At 40.6% G+C, this 27,960-nt stretch overlaps 1 protein-coding gene across 16 annotated transcripts in view; it reads right to left on the reverse strand.

The window, feature by feature from the left end:
- Nucleotides 1-27,960, reverse strand: part of MIA2 (MIA SH3 domain ER export factor 2) — a 67,828-nt gene that overhangs the window by 17,899 nt on the left and 21,969 nt on the right. For 2 of the 16 annotated variants that reach the window (XM_040968526.1, XM_040968517.1), the window contains exons 1-14: nucleotides 24,506-24,636; nucleotides 20,033-20,161; nucleotides 18,289-18,314; nucleotides 18,120-18,204; nucleotides 17,080-17,148; nucleotides 15,357-15,383; nucleotides 14,735-14,845; nucleotides 13,713-13,784; nucleotides 13,008-13,112; nucleotides 9,938-10,060; nucleotides 7,994-8,114; nucleotides 5,565-5,611; nucleotides 3,982-4,072; nucleotides 1,316-1,454 (exon numbers count right to left, since the gene is read on the reverse strand). In XM_040968526.1, the coding sequence (XP_040824460.1) occupies nucleotides 1,316-1,454; nucleotides 3,982-4,072; nucleotides 5,565-5,611; nucleotides 7,994-8,114; nucleotides 9,938-10,060; nucleotides 13,008-13,112; nucleotides 13,713-13,784; nucleotides 14,735-14,845; nucleotides 15,357-15,383; nucleotides 17,080-17,148; nucleotides 18,120-18,204; nucleotides 18,289-18,314; nucleotides 20,033-20,161; nucleotides 24,506-24,568 (1,208 nt within the window). In that variant the 5' untranslated portion in view covers nucleotides 24,569-24,636. Of the gene's footprint in view, nucleotides 1-1,315; nucleotides 1,455-3,981; nucleotides 4,073-5,564; nucleotides 5,612-7,993; nucleotides 8,115-9,937; nucleotides 10,079-13,007; nucleotides 13,113-13,712; nucleotides 13,785-14,734; nucleotides 14,846-15,356; nucleotides 15,384-17,059; nucleotides 17,149-18,119; nucleotides 18,209-18,288; nucleotides 18,315-20,032; nucleotides 20,162-24,505; nucleotides 24,637-26,462; nucleotides 26,490-27,960 lie in introns of those variants that run through there. The other 14 variants (XM_040968529.1, XM_040968523.1, XM_040968528.1 and 11 more) reach the window with 10 other exon arrangements.

The following is a 27,960-nucleotide window of genomic DNA, read 5'->3' on the forward strand; positions in this document are numbered from 1 at the left end:
ACGTACTATGTCTAATATAATATTACTAACACAACAATCTGGAGTTCTGTATACAAATTTATCATAAAAATAAATTATAGTAAATTTATCATAAAAGATTGTGTAAATAATTACATGAATATATAACATTCATCAAGATTTCCTATGTAAAGCAGCACTACATTTGTTAGACAAGAAGTCACCCACTAATAAACTGTTTCAGTAATTTTAAACTAGCGGTTAACCATGTGGGAAACCCAGATGAAGTTCCTGGTTTCTGACTTCAGATTGGCCCAGCCTTGGCTATTGCAGACATCTGAGGAGTCAACCAGCAGATGGAAGCTCTCTCTCTAAATTTCCAAAAAAACATTAAATCTTTTTTTTAAAAAAAAATTTGTGACTACACTGCCAAGACAGTTCGCCAAGAAAAAATATCAAACTATACCCAGAGTAAATTATATTAGTATTATTATTATCTTGTCTGTTTCTCCAGGTTTTTAATAGTTACAATGGAATGATGGAATTTTGACTGTTGTTGCAGGACTATATTATTGTAATAATATAAGAGAAAACAGATGGGGGGGCTGGAAGGGGAAATCCCTGAATCTATGGAACTATACTTTGAAAATTAAAATTGAAAATAATACTTACAATGGTAAGTAACCTATGGAGCCCTTAGATTATACCAGAAATTGGATTTATTCTTTGCATATACTGATCTCACCTAATGACTAAAACAGTTCTACAAAAAGGCTACCATAATCTCCATTTAAGAAAAATGAAAATGGGGCCAGGCGGCATGGCCTAGCAGCAGCTAAAGTCCTCGCCTTGAACGCGCCGGGATCCCATATGGGCGCCGGTTCTAATCCCGGCAGCTCCACTTCCCATCCAGCTCCCTGCATGTGGCCTGGGAAAGCAGTCGAGGACGCCCCAAAGCTTTGGGACCCTGCACCTGCGTGGGAGACCTGGAAGAGGTTCCTGGTTCCCAGCTTTGGATTGGCACAGTACTGGCTGTTGCATTCACTTGGGGAGTGAATCACTGGGCAGAAGATCTTCCTCTCTGTCTCTCCTCCTTTCTGTATATGTGACTTTGTAATAAAAATAAATAGATCTCTAAAAAAAAAAAAAAAAAGAAAAAAAGAAATTCAAATATTACTTTGAACAATTTTTCTTGAAGAAAGTGTTACAAGGTCAAATAATATCTTTAAAATGAACAGATCCAATTATAAATTGAAAACGTTCAGTAATCACAGCAGCTGAATGTGCAATATATGCTTATGCCTTTACAGCTATTTTACTTGCCATCCAGTGGAGTTATCAATGTAATTTTTGTTACCTGTGAAGCTTCATTTCATTTTCTTGATACAGTTCGGTCATTACTGTAAGTTTCTGCTGAAGCTTCTGGATTTCATTTTCAAACTCTTCATTTTCTGACTGTAAAGATGCTTGTTCAGTCTGGAGATTTTTAATATGTTCTATAGAAAATTTTAGGTCATAATTAAATGAGCAAGTATTTTGGGTTACACACTAACATTTGAGGATAAAAGTTACTAAAAAGAATAAATTAATAACAAAATGTCTCCAACAGCAGAAAATCTAATGTGTCCCAAGACTCTAAAGACCTATAGGTACTATGTTAAATATTTCTTACTACTATTACAGATAGGATTCTCAAAAGCTTCCAGTGTAATCTAGTATCTAGTATTCAACCAAGAAGCTAAAAAAGTTTTTTAAAGGTAGGTATTTTGCTTCAACACTCCTTTAAATTATTCCTTAAGAATCAAAATTTTCTTATCTAGTGAAACTTTTGCCTCTCAATAATAGTAAAGTTCTGACCAGCACTCTCTTTTAAGCCAAAATTTTGACAAAGATTATTGATCAAGCAAGAAATCCAGATTTTTTTGCTAACAAAAGCTCAAATGTCCTACAAGCTTACATCAAACTAAGACTGGAGAGAAAAGGTATCAACTTTAACCTGATTTTAGCTAATTCACCTAAAATAATCACCTATAAAAATGAAAATTACTAATTCTAAATAACTGCGAAAGCTTTATAATTAGTGCATTATTTGATGATAGAATGAATGAAAGGTGTATTTTCCAAACGTGTATGAACTACTGCCACAAACTTTAAAAAAATGCATTTTTCCTAAAGAGGGGAGATAAAAACAATAATCTTTAGCAATTACATGTAATGGCATATAATTATTCTAAAACAATCATTAAATAAATGAAAATGCGAAGGAATGTTTAAGTAAAAATATTAACAATAAATGATTAAATGCACAGTAAACCATTTATATGTGTCTTTTCACAAAACTTTTAAAATACATTTACAAACTACTTACACCACTGCTTTATGTGACTACCAGAAAAAATCGTTTGCTAAATTAATATTGGACATTATTTCTAAAACAGTGTTTTATTATAGAAAGTTGGGGCCAGCACAATGGCTTAGTTGACTAATCCTCAGCCTGCAAGTGCAAGAATCCCAAATGGGAACATGTTCATGTCCTGTTTGCTCCACTTCCCTTACTGCTCCCTGCTTGAAGCTGCTGGGAACTCAGCGGACAGCCCAAGACCCTAGGGGAGCTCCTGGCTTCGAATCAGCTCAGCTCCAGCTGTTACGGCCATTTACAGAACGAACTACATATGGAAGATCTGTCTGTAAATCTGCCTTTCCAATAAAAATAATCTTTTTAAAAAATACAGATATAAGCAAAAATGTCAAAATCTCTCCACAATCCTTCATTCAAAAATGATTACTACTGACATGTGTAGTCTTCTAGTCTTCATTGACAAAATTATAGATGGTGCATTTTTAAATGAGAAGCTATTTTTACCAACTTAAAACAAACACAGCTAACTGCTTACTTTTTAAAGACAAACACTATTTTCAAAATAAATAGAAATGCTTTCAATGAAGAATTTCATTTCTACAGTCAGCATCATTCCTGTAGGTGCTAATATACTTTGCAATTACATTACAGAAGCAAGCCATAATAAGATAATACCTCACAGGTAAAAGTCAATTTTGTAAGTGACAAATTTTTTTAAGATGTCAATGTATCATTTTTTAAAAATCTAACACCAGACTATATGTAATGGTGCAACTCAAAGATACATTTAGTTTTACATATTTGTAAAATAATTTCATGGAGCTAATGCTGTGACATAATGGCTTAAGCCATCATCAATCTGCAACACCAATATACCACATGGGCCTGGTTCAAGTCCCAGCTGCTCTAATTCTGATCCAGATCCCTGCTAATATGCCTGAAAAAACTAAAACTTGGGTTCCAAGGGACCCAACAGAAAAAACCAAACCTGGGTCCCTTAAACGCACCAGGATCCCATATGGGTACCAGTTCTAATCCCAGCAGCTCCACTTCCCATCCAGCTCCCTGCTTGTGGCCTGGGAAAGCAGTCGAGGATGGCCCAAAGCCTTAGGACCCTGCACCATGTGGGAGACCCAGAAGAGCTCCTGGTTTTGGATTGGCGCAGCACTGGTCGTTGCATTCACTTGGGGAGTGAATCATCAGATACATCTTCCTCTCTGTCTCTCCTCCTCTCTGCATATATCTGACTTTGCAATAAAAATAAATAAATTTTTTAAACAAAAAAGTCAAAGTTGGATGAAGTACTTGGGCCCCTGCACCCAGGCAGGAGACCTGGAAAAAGCTTTTGGGACCAACTTTAGACTGGGCCATTTCTGGCTGTTGCTGCCATCTGGAGAATGAAACAGCAGATGGAAGACTGTCTCCTTCAAATAAACAAATCTTTTAAAAAGTAATGATTTCACTGTCATAATGTAACTTAAATGCAAAAGAAACTGCTATATCTTTTATCAACAGCAAAAAAAAAAAAAAAAAAATCAAGACTAATTTTTCACATGTAGTCAACAAAACCAAAACTTTTTAAGAACCAATTCACACTTCCCAAAGTTGGTTCAATTAATGGTACCATTCTCTATAAGGAGATGTAATGATTAAGTATTACTTACCTGTAAGGTCTTCTTTTGCTTTATCTGCATCAGATAACTGAGTGTAGATTTGGTTTCTTTCCCCTTCTAGGGATTTTAAATAAGCATTTAACTTTAAAGAATGGAAAAAGAGAAACAGCAACATTAGTCAATATAATATACCATCCCTAACTCTTCTGAAGCAATTTTATCACATTTTATTACTTCTAAAAGCTACAAAAGTCACCAACTGTTGTTAAAATAGTCTTGAAACAGGAATGAGAGGCAACAGTCTGGTGTAGCAGTGAACACATTCCATAGTGGTGTGCCTGGGTCCAAGTCCTGGCTCTGCTGCTCCTCCAGCTTTCTACTGATGTGCACCCTGGGATGCAGCAGCACTAGCTCCTGTAGGTGAGTTCTGGTGACCCATGTGGGAGACCTAGATTGGGTTCAACAGGCCTGGCCACTGCTGAAAGCATTTGGGCATTGAGCCATTCGATGTGAGATCTCTGTCTCTTTCATTCTCTTCTCCCCAGCCCCAACCTGTCAAATACATAAAACTATAAGGGGAAAAAAAAAGAGAGAGAGAGAGAAAGAGAAGCAGCAAATGCTTTCTTTACTGGAAGATTCACTAGTATCTATTTTCATTATATTAACTTTCAATCCAAACTTTCACTGAAGCAGTCTTTTTTTCTTTTTTTTTTCCCCCCTTTTAAAGCAGCTTTTAAACTAGTAATAACTAGAGCTTCATCTGCAATGATCAGGGTCCAACTAACAGGGTAGAAAATAGAGGTAATAGGGCCTGGCAAGGTGGCCTAGCGGCTAGGGTCCTCGCTTTGAATGCCCTGGGATCCCATATGGGTGCCAATTCTGGTCCTGGTGGCTCCACTTTCCTTCCAGCTCCCTGCTTGTGGCCTGGGAAAGCAGTCGATGATGGCCCAGAGCTTTGGGACCCTGCACCCGCGTGGGAGATCCAGAAGAGGTTCCTGGTTCCCAGCTTCGGATCGACGCAGCACTGGCCATTGCGGTCACTTGGGGAGTGAGCCATTGGATGGAAGATCTTCCTCTCTGTCTCTCCTCCTCTCTGTATATCCACCTTCCCAATAGAAATAAATAATTCTTTAAAAAAAAAAAGAAAGAAAAGAAAATAGAGGCAATAAACCAGAAGAAATAAGCCTAGCATTCACTCCTTAAGAATAAGGAAATTTCATCTACGGCCATACCACCCTGAATGCGTCTGATCTCCTCTGACCTTGGAAGCTAAGCAGGGTCGGGCCTGGTTAGTACTTGGATGGGAGAATAAGGAAATTCCAAAAGCAGAAGAAAAAAAAAAAAAAACACGTACCATAAGACATACAAAACATAGTAAAAATTTTAAATATATTCCTTATCTTTAAAAAATAAGTACAGAACCTAAAAACTTTTGGTAAATTCTAAACCTTAACTTTATAAATTTCTAAAATTAACATGAAAAAGCAAAAAATAATGAAAAAATGTCCATTATCTCTGAACTACTTATACAGAAACAATAGAATTAACTTATAAAATAGTTGTAAAGATGTAGAGTTTCACCCATGCTTTATTTCTTCCCTGGTGATCTTTATTAGTTACGTAACAATGCAAACCTTTGCTGCGTGAATCAACTTCTTCATAGCTCCTTTTGGATGGTTATCTACAATGGAGGGAAAAAAAAGTAATGATTTGGAAAAATAGCACAATATTATCACACATACCCAAATAATTTTACTAATTCATTCAACTATAACCTTATAATCCCTCTTCTTATCATAAAGATTTGGTACAGGATAGAATGGTCCTAGGAAGCTAAACCATAAAGACTGGGATTCTCACAGCACCCAAAATATGAGTAGGATTGCAATCTAAAGTAATATTAAACAAGCATAAGGTCTATATCTTAAAAAAGAATTATTTCTAGGGGCAGCATTGTGGCTTACATGTAAAGTGTCAGCCTGCAACAGCAGGCATCCCACATGGGCACCAGGTCATCTTCTGGCTGCTCCACTTTCCATCTCCTACCTAATCCACCTAGGAAAAGCAGTGATAAATGACCCATGTATTTAGGTCCCTGCCATCACATGGGAGACCCAGATGAAGCTCCTGGCTTTGGACTGGCCCAACATTGGTCACCGTGGCCATCTCTTGAGTGAACCAGCAAATATTAGATTTGTCTTTCTCTACTTCTCTCTGGAGCTTTTTCAAAATAAATATTCAAAAACAGAAAAAAAGAGAAAAATGATTTCTTGCAGGATAAAGTAGGAGTGAAAAAAAACAAATGAAACTTTACAGTAGTCTCCCTGATCCACAACTTCATTTTCTGTGGTTTCAGTTACAGATTTTCAAATACAGTCCAAAAATATTAATTGGAAAATCCCAGAAATAAAAAAAAATTGAGAGTCTTAAATTAAGGTTGTTTTGACTAGCTTAATAAAATCTCACACCATACTGCTGCTACCTGTGCAAGATACAAATCATGTCTTTGTCCAATATATCCAAAACATACATGCTATCTACCCATTAGTGTGTTAGCATCCATCTCAACTATGAGATTTGACTCTCTTATCTCATAAAGGGAGATCACAGACATAGAAGATTTTTTTTTACAAATATTATAAACATTCTTATTTTTAGTTATTGCTGTTAATCTCTTACTTTGCCTCACCCATAAATAACTACAGGCATACAGGTACAGGAAAAGAACAGGTTCAGTTTAAGTCAGTGCCAGGCCTAAAGTCTTGGAACATCCCTCCTCCTTCCCAAAAGAGGACTTACTATATAAATTTATTCCAAGAAGTAATTTTGAATCTTTCAACATAATGCTGTCATGAAAAATAATTCTTCTTAAATACATCTTCTATTTTCCATCCAGCTTCCTGCTACTACAACAGGGAAGCAACAAATGATAGTTTGAGTACGTAAGATTCCTGCCAATTTTACCAGGATGAAGTTCCTGGTTCCTGGCTCCAGCTCATATGGGCATTTGGGGAGAGAATTAATAATAAATGATGTTTCAATTTGCATCTCCCTTTGTCACCCTTAATTTTAAATAAATAAACAATAAATCATATCTTTCTTTTTTAATGTTTTTATTACATTACTTGTGGGTCAGGAGGGAAAAATTAGAACCACCACCAGTTGATCAAACCGATTATAAGGAACATGAGATCCTTCTACCTTACTTTTAAATTTTCATTTTAAATAATAATTTCAAAATAAAATGTTTTCTATTATTTATGTGAAAGGCAGAGTTAGAGAGTGAGGGACAGAGTAAAGGAGGAATGAAACAGAGATCAATCCTTCATCTGCTGGTTTACTCCCTAATGGACCAACAGCAGGGGCTGAGCCAACCAAAAGCCAGGAAACTCAGTTCCTTCCAGGTCTCCCTTGCAGGTGTCAAGGGCCAATATACTTTCATTGTCCATCTTTTACTGCCTTCGTATACACTGACAGGAAGCTGGAGGGGAAGTAGGGCAGCCAAGGCTGAAACAAGCTTTCATATCAGACGTCAGCATTGCATGTGGCAGCCTAAAACACTGTGCCGCAATACCAACCCCTAAATGTCTTTTTGTAAAAAGCCAACAGAATTGTTTTGAGAATACAGTGAGTGGTCTCAGTTAACCCACCTTTTGGTAAGTCCAGACTACAATGGGCAACGGCAAAAATTATTTGTGATGGCCAAGTAGCATAACCATTTAACTTAATTTAAAAATTTTACAAATTGCTGATCTACCTAGCACTCATTTTTCAAAACTCGTCATCTACCCACTTGATTAGAGAAAAAGGGGCACTGAAACAATTACAACATAATCTTCCAGAGTACTGTAAGCAAGGTGTGAATCATCCATGAAGAGAACTAGAGGGAAGGAGACTGTAGGTCCACCTGAGGAGTTGAAGAGACTCACTGGGAGAATTCAGGCTGAAGGTCACGGGAAAGCGGGACAGCAACCCAGCGTTACAAATGTGCCAAGGCACAAGAGTATCAAGAACTTGGTCCAAAGGGGTAACAAGAAACAAAAGATGAATCATGACTTAATACCTAAGTGGGCACCATTTTCTGAGTCACTCTTCACATCCAGTTCCACACTGTCATCATCGGTTAGGTCTTCTCCAAGAATGGCAGCCCAATCTTTCATCTTTAGCAAGTGCTCAGTCAGAGACTTCATGTTTAGCAAAGAAAAAGAGAGAGGATAATGACTTACACTAATGAACTTACAATTTCTTTTCTCTTAAGATTGACTTACTTATTTGAAAGGCAAAGTGACAAAGAGGGAGAGACAGAGGATAAACAGGGACAGAAACACTCTTCTACACACTGGTTCACTCTCCAAATGGCCACAACATTGCAAAGAAAGGAGCAAGGAACTCCACCTGGGTCTCCCCATGGGTGGCAGAGGCCCAAGTGACTGGGCCATCTTCTGCTTGTTTCCAGGTCCATTATCAGGGAATGATGGGATGCTGATGACGTATGTGATAGCTTAACTTACAGCACCACAACGCCAGCCCAAATGTACAGCTTGTGAATGTACAGTTAAGTTCTAAAACAAATCTGCATAGGGTGGATGTTTGGTACAGTGGTTAACATGCCACTTGAGATGCCCACATTCCCCATCTGAGGACCTGGACTTCCATTCTGACTCCATCTCCCAACTCCAACTTCTTCCTATGCTCACCTTGACAGGCAACAGGTGATGGATGGTTCAAGTAACTCAGGTGGGAGACACAGGTAAAGTTCCTGGCTCCCGGCTTCAACCTGGCCCAGCCAAGGCTGTTGTGGACACTTAGGAAGAGCAATAGCAAATGGAAAATCTTTATGTGAGTGCCTGTTTCTTTCTCACTCTGCCTCTACGACAGAGAAACTATAACATTTATTGGTTATAAAGTGCTATAAGATAAAAATCCAAAACTAGTTATTTCTAAATGATCATGAGCATGGTTCATTCTAATACATATTTAGAAAGACTAAAATATTTTCATGATACATTATCTGCAACCATTAAGAATGAGCAATAACAATAAATTTTATACTATTAATCAAATCTACGATATATAAAAATGACAAATTCTTAATGTATCCCAAAAACAAGAAAGTGAGGAGTTCAATTGAAATAAAATACATTCCTTAAAATAATTCAAATTAGAATATGAGCAGTTTCCCAATAGTGGGCTCCCCTTTTTGTTTTTTGGTTTTTTTTTTTTGTTTGAATAAAGATTTCTATAACACTGTAACCAAGAAGTCAAATGACCACGCCCTGTATTCTCTGGAAAGACACACACTAGATCCGCCTCTATAATTGCCACCTTTCAATCTCCATACTCTTTTAGAATTCAGGGCACAAACAACAGGGTCTACAGCTTGAGACACAGTGCAAGTTTAGCATTTCATTCTTGTTCTGTTTAACAAGCCTTCCAAGCACTTTCAATCATTAAGCTTAGGGGGAAAATTAAACAATAAACTGATCACTTGCCATCTACATTGGACAGGGTCCAAAAGCAACCCATCCTACTCACAAATACCAAAATCCACAGATGTTCAAGTCTCTTCTATACAATGGTGCATTTTTATATATAATCTACACAATTTCCCATAAATATGAACTCAGCTCCATATTACTAAGCAATACCTAGTAACTATGTTAAGGATATTGCTATAACCCTATATTTCAGAGAATAATGGAAAACAGTTGTTATACCATACTAATTAGGGAATAATGACAAGAATCAGAGACAATACACTTTTTCAAATATTTCTGATCCACAGTTGGTTGAATCCACAGCTACAGATCCTGTAAATGCACAGGGCAAGCTGTATACTAAAAATGTTTTCAAGATTCCAGTCTAGCAATTCTACTCATTCATTAATTCGTAACAAAGATTTGTTTGGAAAACTGTTTTGTTTTACTGTTTGGAAAACAAGGTTAAATGTCCAATTTAAAAGACAGTTCTAGCCAGCTCAGTCACACAGATCAGTAGAGCCACTTACCTTGATCTGATCTTCTTTATCACTTAGGACTTGTTCTACCTGTGCTTTAAAGTTTTCAAACACCATTTTCTGCTTCTTAAGTTCATTCACTTTTTCTTTCCATATTTCAGTTTCTTGTGAAAACTGAAACAAAAAGTGCAACTCATCATATTTCTATGCACATATAAGTACTTACATAATTGGATGTGTCATTAGCAGACATCAAAAAGGCAGTGCTGATGCTTGGAAAAAAAAAGACAGACATGAGCCCTATTTCAAATCAGGATAGTGTTAAAATAATAGACCTTAAGTATTTTTTCAACTAATTTACATATGTATATCAAATATAAGGTTTTTTGAGACAAAAAAAATACAGATACTTTCAAAAATTTGTGAAAAACAACTGGAGAGTAAGTTTATTTTGTCACCAAAAAAAAAAAAAATGTTTCAAATCCATTGGACCGCTGCACCCACCTGGGGACCTGGAAGAAGCTCTAGGCTCTTAGCTTCAGACGGGCCCAGCTCTGGCTATGGTAGCCATTTGGGAAGTGAACCAGAAAATGGAAGTTCTTTCTCTATCACTACATTTCTCTGTAAACATGTTTCATATGAAAATAAGTCTTAAAAAAATGAGAATTAAAGAAAAACAACTGAGTTTCTTGTTGAGGTGGTATCTAAGGCATTGCTTTAAAAAATAGTAAGTACACAACATGCAGCTTTAAAAAGTTAGTGAAGGAGTTTATTAAGATGTTTTGGTTCAGAAACACAGATAATTAAAAAGTCAAGTAAAGACAGAACCTGACCCTGCACTGGGTAGCACACATAAGAGTCAGGTTCCTGGGGGACTCCCCAACTAGATGGCTTGACTCAAACCCCAACATAGGAAAAATCACAATATATGTGGTCCAACATTGTAGTGCATGTATCAGGGCTTCACCTCTTCAGCTGCTGATGCCTGTGTAATGGACAGCATGCCTAGATGCACATAGCGGACATAACAGCCAGCTCATCTAGGTCAGCAGATGTCAAGCACCTTGTCAGAAGATGGAAAGTAAAACAGGTTGGACCATTCTCCTGGTCAAGCATTGCAACATGTTCCTGACCTAGGGATGCACTAAGGTGGAGTTGGTCAGCCAGCAGACTGAAAATCTTCTCAACACTAGTGCAATGAAGCCAAGGATATAGCAGAATTACCAAAAAAAACCCTCAAGTAATACCCCTGGAACACTCTTCCCCACACTGGGGTCTCTAAGCCATCAACAAAAGAGCATCCCCTACCCTGGTGCCGATTCAGCTTGACTACAAAGAGTGGCACCCTCCCACTCCCCGACTTTGGACACAGGAAAAAAAAAAAAAAAAAAAAACAGAAGAACTGAAGCATTTGTTCCACCCATCTTTCTCCAAACCTCCATCCTGTTCGCCCTAGCTGGAGACCCACATGGACATACTTCCTTTTCAACTACATACACAATGTTAAAAATAAAATAGTTAAAAAAAAAAACACACACACATACAAGAAGCTGTAACAAGTAAGATGATCCAAGTGAAATTTTTTTCAAAATAGAAAAATAGACTTTGGATTATACCACAGCAAACTTAACACTAGGTTTACTATCACTTTTTCCTGATGCTAAGATGACAAAAAAAAAAATAGCTGCTTTGTTGTTGCTGTTTTAGAGACAAAAACTTACGAGCAAAAAGAGAAAACTGTAGAAACAGAAAACGCAAAGTGACAGAACAGTGGTAACAAGCTTAGCAGACTACAGAAGGCTAAAATATGAACATGAAGATGGGAAAGCTCAAAAGCAGGCTGATCTGATAACACCCAAAAAGAGACCATAATCTGAAGACAAAACTACAAGAGGATCAGGGTACTGAAAAAGAAGGAAAAGTAGAGTGAGCGCCTGGTATAGCAAGTAAAGACACCACTTGAGAAATCCAATCCCATATCAGAGCGAATGGGTTCAAGTCCAGTCCACCTCATTCCCGCATTCTGCTAGCGTGAACAGATAGTCAACAGGCGATGGCTAAAATAGTCGGTTCCTTGCCACCCACATGGCAAAGACTGAATTTCCAGCTCTCAACTTTGGCCTGGCCGAGCCTCAACCATTACAAGTATTTGTGGAGTAAATCAGCAGATAAGAACTTCTTCTCTCTACCTCTCAAATAAAAAAATATGGGCCCAGTGTCATCACAGTGTCATCATGGCCTAGTGGCTAAATCCTTGCCTTGCACACACCAGGATCCAACATGGACACCAGTTCATGTCCTGGCTGCTCCTCTTTTCATCCAGCTCACTGCTTATGACCGGGCAAAATAGTGCAGGACAGCCCGTCTTGGGACCCTGCACCCACATAGGAGATCCAGGAGTTCCTGGCACCTGGCTTCAGATACACTCAGCTCCAGCCATCAGGGCCACTTATGGAGTGAACTAGCAGATAGAAGAGTTTTCTCTCCGTCTCTCCTTCTTTTTGTAAATCTGCCTTTACAATAAAAATAAATCTTTAAAAATAACAAAAACTATTTTTGTAAAAGATTTACATCCCTTGAAGACAGTCTAGAGATGAATTTTGGATAGACATACTGGAAACAAAACAATTATTAGCTTTAGAGAAATGTCACATGTAATCAGAACATATCATACACCCAGATACAATAGTTATAAATTCGTAACAATACAATCGCTAAAAAATTGTTAAGTTTCCCACTGAAAAATTGCAATTTTGATGGAAGAATAAAAGGAAATGAAATACATACAAATAAGTGGCACTTGCCTATAAAAAAGGGAGAGGAGAACAATCAAAGTTAAATCCTCATTTTGTCTATCTCCTGAATTACTCCCATCTTTAGGTCTCAGATAAAGAGGGGGTACTAAATGCTGTTTACTATGACTGCCAAAGTGCAAAATGTCCTGATTTACTTTCACTCCTATGAAAAGAGAGCACTAGAGGAACATTCACTTGTGTGTGCCCATCCACAACAGACACCTGCCAATGTGTAATGAAACCATCCTGCTACTCTTGTTCCTAATGTGTCAATCATGAGTACGCCCTAAGCACTTCTAATTAGAGGCTCTTTAGAATATCCAAACCTGTTTCTGGCTTTCCTGAAGTTGCGAATTTTCATTCGAAGCCTCCTTTATTGCTATCTTAAGTCGTTCTTCATTCATTTGAAATACTTTGAAGGTTGTTTTAGCCTGAGCAAAATAAATAGACAGTAACAATTAATTTAATACAGCAGCTCATCTTCATGGATTTCCTAGAATATCAATTTGGACAAAAGCATATTTACCAACAGAGCAGCAGGATGCCACCGGAGACAGTCCACAACAGCAGGGAAAAAAGGAGCCCAGAGTCTGGGAGCAGCTCTGCCACTAATGCACTACATGAACTCAGATTCCTCAACCTGTTACCAACGCCTATGTACTGCACAGCGAATGCGGTGACCCACTTATTCTGCATCTCCTCCACTAAAATTTAAATTCCACAAGGGTATGTTTTTTTGTTTGCTTTTGTCCTAACGTGTTACTCATCAAGCTCCTTCAATAGCGATATGTACACAGATATAAATAGATACACACACATATATATACATATACACAGAAGCAGCTTAGCAAATATTTGCAGTTATAATAAATCTTCCTGAAGTACCTTTATGTAAACAATATACACAAATTTTAAGATTCTGTATCTCTCAAACCCTAATATTACATATTATTTTTTAATAAAAAAAAAAAACAATTTAACTTTATTTGCAAAAGCAATGAATCTACAAGTGTTAGACAAATCCAACTTACTTCAGCTACTTGTGATTTGAGGGATTTTGACTCATCCTCTAGGGACCGTAAGCTCTGTAAAATTTCTGCGAACTGGAAAGAAAGTATCAGCCAATAATAAATATCCATTAAGCCCCTCCAGCTTCTAAGATGTCATATGATATCATGTTAAATTAATACTTTTGTTGCATAAATGTGATCTCAACTGAAGAAACCTTCTCAGTTTATTTAGCCTTATACTAGGGAAATGATTTTATACAAAACTGCATAATCACACTATCTCCTCTCAACTGTGACAACACTTTAAGCCATTTATGGTAAGTGCATGAACATCACATCTTACTAAATAAATTCACACTAAGACTTTCCAGTACTGGCACAGTGGCACAGTGGCTAAATCATCACCTTGCATATGCTGGGATCCCATATGGGCACCGGTTCATGTCCCAGCTATTCCACTGCCCATCAGGTCCGTTTATATCCTGGGAAAACAGTAGGGGATGGCGCAAAGCCTTGGGAACCTGAACCCACGAGGGAGACCCAGAAGATGATTCTTGCTCCTGGCTTCGGATGGGCTCAGCTCCAGCCACTGCAGCCACATGGGGAGTGAACCAGTGGATGGAAGATCTTTCTGTCTCTCCTTCTGTTAAGCTGCCTCGCCAATTAAAATAAATAAATCTTTAAAAAAAAAAAAAAAGATTTTCCTTAAATGGATTTCAAAATAGGCAAAACTGTAACATTCTCATTATGCCTTTTAAGTGATAAAAACTATCCAGTATATATGTGATCACTCAACTTAAATTACTTATGCGAACTACTTCGATAGTGAACACAGAAAATTTCTTTAAGAAACTATAAAAAAAATTTGAGTGACATGTAAGGAAAGGAAGAGAGTAATCTGGAAAATGTGGCTCTCCATTTTATAGCCTTCTGTACTCCTTACCTTTTTGTATGATACATGAAATACTTCAGCAAATATCATTGCATTCTAAAACCTCATTAACATTTTTTGGAATACTCTCCTGAATTACAAAAAGCCTTACCAATTCATCTTGTTCGGAATGTTTAGATTTTTCTTCTTCTAATTGTTTTTCTAAACAGAACACTTCATCCTCAAGCTTAGTTTTCAGACTCTCCAGCTTCTCATAGGTTTCCTAAAAAGAAAAAGTCAATTTTGTAAAACAGACATGGGAATGTTTAGTTAGGGGAAGTCAGGTGGCTACAACCAAACATATGGAATATAAGCGTGATTTATAGATTTTGATTATTTTTACAGTAAAGAATCAGCAATTCTAGCAGGTGCCTGCAAGCTTCTTCACAGTAAGAACAATTCTGGCTCGCAGTCTGTTACAATATTCATCCATGCTGTGTTAATGAGGATCTAAGACAATTCTCAATCGATGAGCAGGGCTATGTCCCAGTACAATTTTTAAGAAAAACAGGTGAAGAATCCACTGAGTACAGTTCGCCAACCTCTGCTCCAAGGCATTATAAAATTTAAAACAGGGGAAATAACCTAATTGAACATAATTAATAACAGAACATCAAGATAAACAAAAAATCAAAATTCTTCATATTTTATATTAAGAATTATTTTGTGCAATTTTCTTAATTTAAAGTGATTACTGAATTATTTCAAAAGGATTTAAATACTATGAAACATACCTCTGGTATTTGTGATCCTTCAACAAACTTGTTTAAAAGCAAAAAACAAAAATCAAGAGATCCAAAGAATATAAAGTAGGCAAAAATAAAAAGAAAATAACTGTTTTCCAATGTATTGTGGTGCTTAAAAAGCTTATTTTTACCTACTTCTCTAAATTTGGCTATTTTCACAGAATTTCTCTAACCAGAATCAGAATTACTCTATTGGTTTGATTTTATCTACAGACTCAAGTACCAAATTGGTTAAGATTCTATCATACAGTTTGTATTCAATTATGACTACTATTCCTGAGAATACTATGGTTTTTTATATACTAAGATTAAAATTTCCAAAATACCTAATTAGCTAATTTTACTGGTATGCTATATAAATGCACTGCTTTCACAACAAGCTGGTATATTTCATCATTTTATTTTGTCTACACATACCACCAAGGTTGAGTAAACTCATTTGCTATCGAGTCTTTCCTGTTCTGTTAGCATGCCAAATACCTTCTAAAATTCTAATTTATCACACCATGAATCAATTGCTACTAGGACAGTAATTTTAAAAGGATCAGCAAAATAAGTACAAAGATTACCAGTAAGTCCTTGATATTAATAGGTAACAGAAAAAGACGATATTAATAAATGTATTATCTTTGCAACACAATTTATAATATCCTTGGGACAACACAAGGAAAATCTGAATGACAAATGGATGATTACAGACATCAGTGACTGAAAACTGCTACATGGAACTGAACTCACACATCAATGTCAAACACCTACCCTTTCCAAATACACACTGGCTGAAGCAGACCTCTTGTGTCTTTTGTCAGTACTTTGTTTTTTTCTACACTTCCATCTTTAAGCAGCAGAGATAGTCCAATAATGCATCTTAACCCATCTTAATTTAGCAATAAATTAATATATTTTTCCATTTAGGGAGATGAATCACACCAGGCTCAAGAAATTTGATTCACACTGATATTCCTCACTCAGTAACACCAGGCTGGTAGGCTAAGACTGGCCATGGCGGGAGCATTTTATTCTTAAAGCATGTGCTAGCTACTTCCAATATTTTACTTTCTCTTTTAAGTTATAACTGCTAGAAATATTTTCTCACATTTTTCTGAAGCTTACTTTTCCAAAATATATTATTTTTAAAGTCTGTTATTCAGTAACAACCTTTATCCCAGCTTTTAAAATTATGTCATTGGTTTTAAATGGATGATTACAGACATCAGTGACTGAAAACTGCTACATGGAACTGAACTCACACATCAATGTCAAACACCTACCCTTTCCAAATACACACTGGCTGAAGCAGACCTCTTGTGTCTTTTGTCAGTACTTTGTTTTTTTCTACACTTCCATCTTTAAGCAGCAGAGATAGTCCAATAATGCATCTTAACCCATCTTAATTTAGCAATAAATTAATATATTTTTCCATTTAGGGAGATGAATCACACCAGGCTCAAGAAATTTGATTCACACTGATATTCCTCACTCAGTAACACCAGGCTGGTAGGCTAAGACTGGCCATGGCGGGAGCATTTTATTCTTAAAGCATGTGCTAGCTACTTCCAATATTTTACTTTCTCTTTTAAGTTATAACTGCTAGAAATATTTTCTCACATTTTTCTGAAGCTTACTTTTCCAAAATATATTATTTTTAAAGTCTGTTATTCAGTAACAACCTTTATCCCAGCTTTTAAAATTATGTCATTGGTTTTTTTACCTTCAAAGCTTGTACTTCTTTTGACTCCTCAAAGCTGCCATCTTTCAAAGATGACTCTAAGCCTTCACACTGAAACAAACCAACATTGTGAACACAAACTATAAATTATTTTAATAAAGATTCATTTAGTTGTCTGAAAAGCAGGGCTTCACAGAGAGGAGAGGAGAGACACAAGATCGTTCAATTGCTGGTTCACTCTTGACTGTCACAGCCGGGGCTAGGCCAGGAGGAAGCCAGGCAGCAGGAGCTGGATCACCATCTCCCACCAAGTGCGAGGCCCAAGTACTTGGGTTATCTTCTGGCTGCTTTCCCGGGAGCATTAACAGGGAGCTAGCCCGGAAATGCAACAGGGGCTGGCACTGCGAGATAGCAAGTGAGGCCTCTGCCATTCCAAATGTGTACCAGTTCAAGACCCAGTTGCTCCATTTCTGATCCAGCTCGCCAGTGGTGGCCTGGAGAAGGGACCCTGCCACCCACGTGGGAGAGCCAGACTGGAAGATCTCTCGTCTCTCTCTCTCTCTCTCACTCCAAAGGTCTTTCAGATAGTAGAAAGAGCAAAAGAATGAAAGAATGAAAGAAGGGAGAGAAGGGGAGTAAAGACAGGAGAGGAGAGAGAAAGGAAGGGAAGAGAGGAAAAGAAAGGCAGACAGACTCAAATTGGCACTCCTTTGGAATGCCAGTGTTTCAAGAAGCAGATTAACCTACTGTACCACAATGCCAGCGCTTCCCCGCCCCCAAAAAAATCCCACTTATCAAAAAGGAAAAAAATGATCATACTTTTTAAAATATGAAAAGGTAATTCCATAAAAAGTAAACCAAAATGGCTATAAGAATATAAAAAGAAACTTACTAAGACAACACAGGGCAAAATCAAAATTAGGCAAAATCACTCCTATCATAATTAGTAAGAATTATTAAGAGTTGAGATGAGGAGTAACATAACACTAATACACTCCAAATCAACTATTTACACAAAGCTATCCACATAATAAACACAGCCTCCTGACTCAAACATATTGTTATTTTCAAAACAGTCTTACCTCTTTTTCAGCAAGGCTAATTTTCTCAAGTAGTTTACATTTTTCCGTTATTAGTTCAGAAAGTTTTACAGCAAGCTTTTTCTCTCTCACTTAAAAAAAATATATATATGTGTAAGTAAATTATGTTTTTAAATTATACACAAAAACAGTATCTAAAATAGGAAAGAGCTTACCCACATAAAGTCGGCTTCTAATCTGAAAAAAAAAAATTTGAACAAATATTGTTAAAACAAATATACATGGTACTAAATCTAATTTAATTTCTGCCAATTCTATTTCCATTTTTTCAAAAAAAAGTTATTTGTATTGGGAAGGCAGATTTATACAGAGAAGAGAAACAGGATTTTCCTTCTGCTGGTTCACACGCCAGGAGCCAGGAGCCTCTTTAGGGTCTCCTGCACAGGTGTAGAATCCCAAGGCTTTGGGCCGTCCTCTACTGCTTTCTCAGGCCGCAAGCAGGGAGCTAGATGGGAAGTGGAGCAGCTAGGACATGAACCGTGCCCGTGTGGGATTCCAGTGCATTCAAGACAAGAATTTAGCCACCAGGCTATTGTGCCAGGTCCAAACGTTCTTTTTCTAGGAGAAGAACTCTACAAAATCTCCTTATTAAAAACTCACATTCTGGACCCGCCGCAATAGTGCAGTGGTTAAAGTCCTCACCTTGCATGCGCCAGGATCCCATATGGGTGCCAGTCCATATCCCAGCAGCCCTGCTTCCCATCCAGCTCCCTGTGTGTGGCCTGGGAATGCAGTTGAGGACAGCCTAAAAGTGCTGGGACCCTGCACCCATGTGGGAGACCCGTAGGAGACTCCTGGTTCCTGGCTCCTTGGCATTGGATTGGCTCAGCTCCAGCCACTGCGGCCGCCTGGGGAGTGAATCATTGGATGGAAGATCTTCCTCTCTGTCTCTCCTCTCTGTATATCCACCTTTCCAATAAAAATAAATAAATCTTTAAAAAAAACTCACATTCTATATTATATAAATAACCCTGAATTATCTTTACTATAAAGATTACTATTTTCTTTCACTCAGCACATTACTCCTTAAACATATTTGGCCCTAAAACTATTTTCAGAAACCCCTATTATCATATCCCTTAATGCTATTTCCCAAAAGGAAGTCAGGAAAATGTTATCATCTGATACATATCTAAACTTTCTATACAGAAAGAAGCAAAGCAAACCTTACCCTTCCTTAAACTTTCTCCTTTTCAAATATGGAAGAGGGGAAAATCCATTTGTAAGAGCCCCATTAAGACTGAGATAATACAACTCAGTAAGAAAGAGAAATGGGAACTTAATCCATCTGTAGAATATGGATGCAGATAAAACGAAACAAGAAAAATATGGTGTAATAGAATGGGAAAAATAAAAAGTTAATTAGTGAACTGAAACATTCCTTTAAGGAACTCTACAAATTAAAAAAAAAAAAGGGGGGGGGTGGGGCAGGTGTAGCCAGCATAATGGCTCAACTGGCTAATCCTCCACCTCCAAACGCAAGCAGGCCATATGGACACCAGCTGGCATCCAGGCTGCTCCACTTCTGACCCAGCTCCATGTGTCTGGCCTACAAAAGCAGTGGAGGATGGCTCAAAGCATTGGGGACCCTGTATCCACACAGGAGACCTAGAAAAATTTCTTCTGACCCATCTGTATCTGTCTCTGTCTCTCTATTTCAAATAAATTTCTAGAAATAAAACTAGGATTTTAGTAGTAATAGTATAGAAAACTTCTATAAGGAAATTCTTTCAAAATTTTATACTTTAAAAATTGCTCTGAATCATCCCATCTCTATCAGACACGTACACGGTTATGTAATTATAGCTTGTTTCCTTAAAACAACATGCTTCTTATATTACTTATTCAGCCTAAAGACAGAATGAACATTTTTTTCATATAGCATTGTTACTTACAGATTGGACACTTCTCCACAAAAACAAGAAAACAGCAAAAATTCCAACAATAGCTGCCAATATCACCCATTCCCATGGAAAACCGTAGGGATTCTGGCTTCTCATATCTTCAGGCAATGTTGCCACAACCTTCAAGACAAAGGAAATGACACTCTTAAAATGTACTTTTGACAATAAGTGTTCACTACAAACACAGATACAAGTTCACATGCCCAACTCTGCTATTTCCCTTTTCATGACACGGGCTATGGAATAACACCATGCAGAGGGCAGCACAGTGCGTTTTTCTGCAAACCTTCATCTGCTATCACCAGGTGATGAAGCAATGCAATGGAGTGAAACGCAGTGACTTTTGAAACTAGACACCTAGAAAAGTCCTCCATGGGCCCGGCGCGGTGGCGCAAGTGGTTAAAGGTCCTCGCCTTGCACGCCCGGGATCCCATATGGGCGCCGGTTCTAATCCCGGCAGCCCCGCTTCCCTTCCAGCTCCCTGCCTGTGGCCTGGGAAAGCAGTCGAGGACAGCCCAAAGCTTTGGGATCCTGCACCCGCGTGGGAGACCCGGAAGAGGCTCCTGGCTTCGGATCGGCATAGTATCGACCCGTTGCGCTCACTTGGGGAGTGAATCATCGGATGGAAGATCTTCCTCTCTGTCTCTCCTCTCTGTATATCCGCCTTTCCAATGAAAAAATAATAAAAATAAATCTTTAAAAAAAAAAAAAAAAAAAAAGAAAAGTCCTCCAAAGCGTTCAAGGATGGAGCAAGAACAAAAGCCAAAGAACGAAGTCAAGTGACCTAGGTTAGGTGCTTTTTTCTTTTTACACCAATTTACATTTTATATGTAGATTATACTGGGTTCCACATAAGATTTTCCTGCTGCAAAAGAAAAAAGTTTATCTGAAACTTGTAAATGAAGTTTGCAGAGTGGGTGTTTTGTTCAGCGGTTAAGATGCCCACATTCTGCCCAGAATTATCTTGCGCTAATTCCCAGCTCCACTTCCTGACTCCAGCTTGCTGCTAACACAGCCTCTAGGTGGCAGCAGTGAAGACTCAAGTAACTGCCACAGGGGCACCTAGTTCTATGCCCGCAGCCAGCTTCAACCCGACACAGCAGGTATCTGGATAGGCCAGAGAGAAGAACTGTCTATACCTCTATCTCTCTGATTCGCAAATAAACAAAACATATTTAAAGAGAAGTTGAGGGCCCGGCGCGGTGGCGCAAGTGGTTAAAGGTCCTCGCCTTGCACGCCCGGGATCCCATATGGGCGCCGGTTCTAATCCCGGCAGCCCCGCTTCCCTTCCAGCTCCCTGCCCGTGGCCCGGGAAGGCAGTCGAGGACGGCCCAAAGCTTTGGGAACCTGCACCCGCGTGGGAGACCCGGAAGAGGCTCCTGGCTTCGGATCGGCATAGTATCGGCCTGTTGCGCTCACTTGGGGAGTGAATCATCGGACGGAAGATCTTCCTCTCTGTCTCTCCTCTATGTATATCCGCCTTTCCAATGAAAAATAATAAAAATAAATCTTTAAAAAAAAAAAAAAAAAAAAAGAGAAGTTGAAAAACCACGGACAAAACTTTGGGTTTAAATTTCTTTGTAAAAGATTTGTCTATTGGAAAGCTAGAGTTCAAGAGAGACAAAGAAAAAGACTACTTCTATCCACTTCCCTCAATGGCCACAACAGACGGGGCTAGGCCTGACCAAAGTCCAGAGTCTGCAACTCCACCTGGTCTCCCACACGGTGGCAGGGGTCCAAGCACTTGGACCAGCTTCTGCTGAGTTCCCAGGCACAGTGGCTCAGAAGTGGACTGATGTGGAACAGCCAGCATTCTAGGATGGGATGTCAATGTCACAGAAGGTGACTTCATCAGCTGTGTCACAATGCTGGACCCCTCCACCCTACCTCTGAAGGGTCCTCTACGTTGGGAATGATGCTATGATGCTGTGACTGTGACCTCTGCTTAGCACTTGTTCCGCCAGTAGGTCTTGAGCACCACACACCTTAAGACTTTGCTTCTGTATTTCTATTTTCTCGAGGCCAGCTCACTACTCCTAGTCATTCAGTAAAATCATTCTGTTCTTTTGTTACCAAGCCCCAGATGTTGCTTGGTGTCACACATTTTCAGAACAATCTGAAGGATGTTGAGGTTTGAGTCTTTCAGGCTTCAGTCCAAAATCTCTACAGCAAAGCTCCCCCTGCTAGGCCTTTTTGCCTGGAAAAACGCCCTTTACTAAGTCTTCTCCCCTCCAGAATATTTTTTTTTTCGTTAACTTATCATCATCACACGTAGTCCTTCCAGGTTGCTGTCTACAGTTCATTGACATGTACCATGTGAATAAACCTGAAAGTACTTTGAGAGGCAGAGAGAGAAAAGACAAAACTAGTTTCCACCCATTAGTTTGCTCTCAAACGCCTGCATTTGGATGCCCATGTTGCCACAGCCAGAAAGTTGGAAGTTATTCCAGATTCCTTCTCTCTCATTCTTCTCACCTAATTAATCAATACTCATTTTAGCTCTCAGTGCCTACTATGTTCCCACCCAGGACCACCTCCTCCAGCCCCAGTAAGCTCTATCTTGAGCTTTGATCTCTGACCTACAGCCTCTAGCCTCAGAAACATGTGCCAAAGGCCAAAGTCTAATCTCTGAAAAGGCTGCAGACAGCTCTTCAGCACCTACAGCCCTTGGAGCCTACGTAGGTCCACGGCAAGCATGCCAGCACATCCAGCCCCGAACCCACCTCCCACTCCCAACACATCCAGCCCCGAGCCCACCTCCCTCTCCCAGCACATCCAGCCCCAAGCCCACCTCCCACTCCCACTCCCAACACATCCAGCCCGGATCCCACCTCCCACTCCTAACACATCCAGCCCCGAGCCCACCTCCCACTCCCACTCCCAACACATCCAGCCCCGAGCCCAACTCCCACTCCCAACACATCCATCCCCGAGCCCAACTCCCACTCCCAACACATCCAGGCTGGAGCCCACCTCCCACTCAACACATCCAGGCTGGAGCCCACCTCCCACTCCCAACACATCCAGCCCCGAGCCCACCTCCCACTCCCAACACATCCAGCCCGGAGCCCAACTCCCACTCCCAACACATCCAGCCCCGAGCCCACCTCCCACTCCCAACACATCCAGCCCCGAGCCCACCTCCCACTCCCAACACATCCAGGCCCTGAGCCCACCTCCCACTCCCAACACATCCAGGCTGGAGCCCACCTCCCACTCCCAACACATCCAGCCCCGAGCCCACCTCCCACTCCCAACACATCCAGCCCGGAGCCCACCTCCCACTCCCAACACATCCAGCCCCGAGCCCACCTCCCACTCCCAGCACATCCAGCCCCGAGCCCACCTCCCACTCCCAACACATCCAGCCCCGAGCCCACCTCCCACTCAGGCACATTCAGCCCCGAGCCCACCTCTCACTCCTTAACACAGCTGCACACCCAGTGTGCTTCATGCCTCCACTGCTCAAGCCATTTCCTCAGCTTAAAGACTTCGCTACTCAAGAAAATCTCAGCTCTCCCACCTCTAAGTTTCCCTCACATGTTGAGTGCATGCTTCGGTAAGCATTTGGTTTCTACTGCTGTTTTGTACTGATATTTGTCTTCTGTCCTTTGACAGCACAATATTGGTGCCAAAATTGTGTCTCAGTCCATTTGAAATCTACACACACACACACACACCTACCGTGCAAGAAATGAATGAACAACAACAAAAAGAATCAATGAACAGCAGGGCAACAGAACTTTTTAATTTACATAATAAGAAAACAATCACAACTGTCTCGATATTTAAATGGCCTCTTTAAAAATTAAAGCTTTCAAAACACAGCAAGACAATACCTTTAAACATGCCAACAAAGTTAACTTATCTATGCTACCAAAATATAAACGTCACCTTAAATAACAATAACAATAACTCCCGGGGGTTTACTATCTCTAAGCTTTAACAAGATCCTCTCCCCGCTAACAAGACACCCACAAAAAGAGGAAGAAACATCTCACTTAATGGGCACTGTTTATATTGGACGACAATGAGTTACAACTCCAAACTCTCAACCAAGCTCAGGTGTCCTTTCAAGACAAGAAGTTTCACCACTAAACTTCACTTGGCCAAGATCTGTCCTCAAGTTTGTCGCGGTCGTTAGAACCACGTGTCACTGACCCCTGCTCAAAATTTTTAAAATAAAATAAATAAATAACGGCAAGGCTAATTCATTTGACCCCACACCTTCACAAAGTCCAGCAGACCAAGTCACTTCGCCTTCCTGACGGCCGGGTCCTCCTCTCCCACAGGAACAAACCGCCCAACTGCCCTGATAACCCCGGCCACGGGCTCCCCGCACAGGTGAGGGCTGGCCTTGGAACCAGCGACCCCAGCCGCTCAGACCCCCAAAGCCCACAGCTTCCTTCCCCGCCGGCTGCTCCGACCCACGGGCCACGTAGCCCAGATCGCGCCCGGACTCACTCGGCGTAGCTCATCCAGGAGCAACCCCACAAACGGCTGCGGGGTAGCCCTGGGCGCCTCCATGGCGTCCAGGCTGCAGGAGCCGTGCCCGCCACGGCCACGGCCTAGCCGAGTCACAATCAGCGGTAGCAAACGCGGCGCCCGGTGCGGAACCGAGCCTGGCAACCGGAGCGTACCATCGCGGAGCCGGCTTGGGGGAGGCCAGGAGAGCCAGGACGCACCGACAGGCCTGCGACCGCATGCCGCCGACCTGCTAGGGCAGCACGGCCCCTTTGCTACTCCTTCCGTCCCGGGGTGGCGCAGGTCCGAGCCCGTCCCACCACAGCCTGGGACGCACCTTCTCCTCCAGACCCCCCCACCCCTCCGTGCAGTTGGAACCGTCCAAGCCGGCGCTGGGAGGCGGAGAGGCGCGGGCCGCGGCAAACGTCCCCCTCCGCCTCGGCGCGAGCCTCGCAGACGTGTCCCGGTCTTCCGCTCTTAAAGGGGCCGGTTCTGTACCTGGGGAGATTCCCGAACCCAAGAAGTTCAAGGACTCCGGGCTGAAGAGTGGCACTGTGGCCCAGGCCCTACGCTGTAACGTGGGCCACAGCCCGGAAGACACGGACTATGGCTACGAAAACCCGGCCTTGGGTAGACATCAGGGCGGCGGCGGCCGCTGGGCGCGCCTCGTCTACCCTAGCCAGCCCAGGCCGAAGCCCCGGCGCTGTCCTCACGTCCCGAGCCTGCCACTGCACCCCGTCCTCGGAAGCCTTAGGTTTCGCACACAGAGGGACCGCTTCCCCCGCCGGCCATCACCTTCATTTCGCCTCAGAAATTAGCCAGCGGGGCACACGTCCGGTGCCTTCTATCAGCCGTCCCTGGACTTTGTCCTGTGGCTCGGGATCAGCTGGCAATCTGGACCGAGTACAGGCTCTCCAGCGCCAGAGCCTATGGATCGGGGCAGAAATCCCAGGGTCTGGACGCCTTACCTGAGTTACCTGGGCACCTGCTGGGCAGAGCTGACTCCATCAGCTCGGCTTCTGGTTTCCCTACAGCCTGTCTGTCACACTGCTGCGGACCTCGGCCCAGCCATCGCGCTGTTTTCCCTGAGAAGGACGCCGAGTGTAGCCACTTGCTCTCTAAATTTAGGACCCTATTTTTAGGGCTGCTTGACTAGTATACCCAGGGCTGGACTTGCTCTTAAGAGACGGTTTTAGCTGACTCAGGTGTGAAGGATAACCCATCTCTTGTACCGACACGTATTCCGACATAATGATTTTCAACTCTGCCCTATAACTCCTCCTCAGTGAAGCGGCTGAAAAAAAGGAGCAAATACTTATAAACAAAATCACCCAGGAGGGCTCCAATGGTTAACCTAATCATAAATCCTTGGGAAACTCTTCTAATGTAAGCTCTGGCAACGCAAAACTGTTAACGCCACGTTAAAAAAAAAAAAGTCGAACATCAGCCTAAGTTCAGTAGCGATTTTTTCAGAACCATAACGCAGCCTAGTTTTTCAGAACTCAAACTGCTCCCTTTTGCCACATCACCTGGGTGCCAGAGGGTAGCAGAAAAATGCTCAATAATTCTCCATTTTTAAGATGTGACACAGATTTTACATGTGTTGGATGATAGGTAATGAAAGCAAGTAACAGATAATTTCCTAAAGTCAAAACAAGCATAATCAACACATTGGGATTTCAACAGACTTACAACACCGTGTAGTATGCAAAAATGCTTCAGTAAGGCTGAACACTTGTTAAAATTTTTTTTGTTTACCTCTCCTAAATCTGTCTGTCCTCTTTTCCAATTTCCCATATGCCATTCCCAACGTGAACACAGATTAGGGACCAAAACAATGAACATTTTAAAATCCAAGTTACCCCCTTACCAAAAACATAATAAACTTGAACAAACTCAGTGCAAAATCCCAAACCTGATTTCTTCCTGTGCACTTACTCATCCAGCAGACGCTTACCTCTTCCTCCAGATCCTTCAACTCCATTGCTTGAAAGGTGCATATTAAAACAGCTCAACGTGTAACTCGGCTCCTGCTGAGCACCTCAGAGCCTTGAGAAATAATTCAGATTCTCATACATCCTGCACACCTGTTCCCACCCTGACCTGTGATCCTGTTTTTGACACTTGTGTGGTAAAGGGGTGCTCCAGGTGGAGATGTGACAGCCAACCCACGCTCCAATTTCATGGCCCTCGCCACCTGTCAAATATTTATAGATATATACATAGGCATGCACCTATTTTATTAGATATCATACTTATCACCACCCTCAAAGTCTACACCTGAAAAATACTGAATTTAGCAACTGACAAAAACTAACTGCAGTGTTTTATTCTGGAGTCCATTTATACAGAGTACATGATTTCTACCAGGGAAGAGATATTCAAAGATTGCTCGCCAAAGCAGACATGGAATTCTACCGTCTTACACAGGACTTGCTCTCAAGGAAAAGGAGGGTGAGTGCTGTTTGTGTTTGGGGTAACTACTAAAAGATATTCCCAAACATGGAAACATGCCAACCAGGAAACCTAGAAACTGCAGCCTAGAGACTGATCTTCTTTAGGAAGAAAATCCACTGACAATCCACTGAGTCCCACTTACTTCTGCTTAACTAAACAGTGCCACAGGAGACAGGATCTAGTTTGGAAGAAAATCAAAATTGTAGAGTCAGGACTGTCACTCTCTGTACTAGTTATGTAAAACTATTTCTCAGAACATGTTTAATCAAGAGCTACCTGTTGAGCAAGATCTGAGTAATGTCTACTGCTTCTTCTTTGTGCAAAGGAAGGCGTTACAGAGGTGTTACAATTCAAAGTGACTTATCAACTGTAAAATAAAGTACATAAAAAGTGCTGTTTATGTGTGTTACTGTTTTAACAAAGAAAGTACATTCTTCATGTAAAATCTACCTGAAATAATCTGTCAGTCGAAGCAATCAGCTAGGGGGAAAAGCCTTTCCCTTCGATCTAACCTCAGATTTTGCCTTTACTCCAACTATTCCAATCTCTAGTATGCTTAGTTGATATGCTCAGATTGTTAGAACAGAGGAGCTGGCAGGAACTCTTAGAAACATTTAGTCTAAGGATTATGAACGTGTAGCCCTACAGAGGCCAGCAGCTGAGACATGTAGACAATATGGAGAGCTTGTCTCCATGAGCTGGTATTACTGACCCTAAGCTCCTGGTTGCTATTGAAGCAAGACTATGAAGAGATTTTTAAGAGTTCATGAAAATATGTTATTAAAACAAGAGTTCATTTAGATGCATTAAGATAAAGGCTAACTAATATGATTGTAAGGATGGAATGTCCCACCTTGAGAATCATTATGTACCTTTTGCTGGGCTTGTATAGACAGAGATCACATACACAAAATAACATGCATTTTGCAAGGTAATTTTGAAATACTTTGGTATTTTAGTTTTTAAGAGCACCTCAAAATCCATATTTGTATTTGAAC

The sequence above is a fragment of the Ochotona curzoniae genome, unplaced genomic scaffold (genome assembly GCF_017591425.1).
Source record: "Ochotona curzoniae isolate NIBS_2020 unplaced genomic scaffold, NIBS_Ocur_1.0 scaffold_4701, whole genome shotgun sequence".
Taxonomy (NCBI): Eukaryota; Metazoa; Chordata; class Mammalia; order Lagomorpha; family Ochotonidae; genus Ochotona; species Ochotona curzoniae.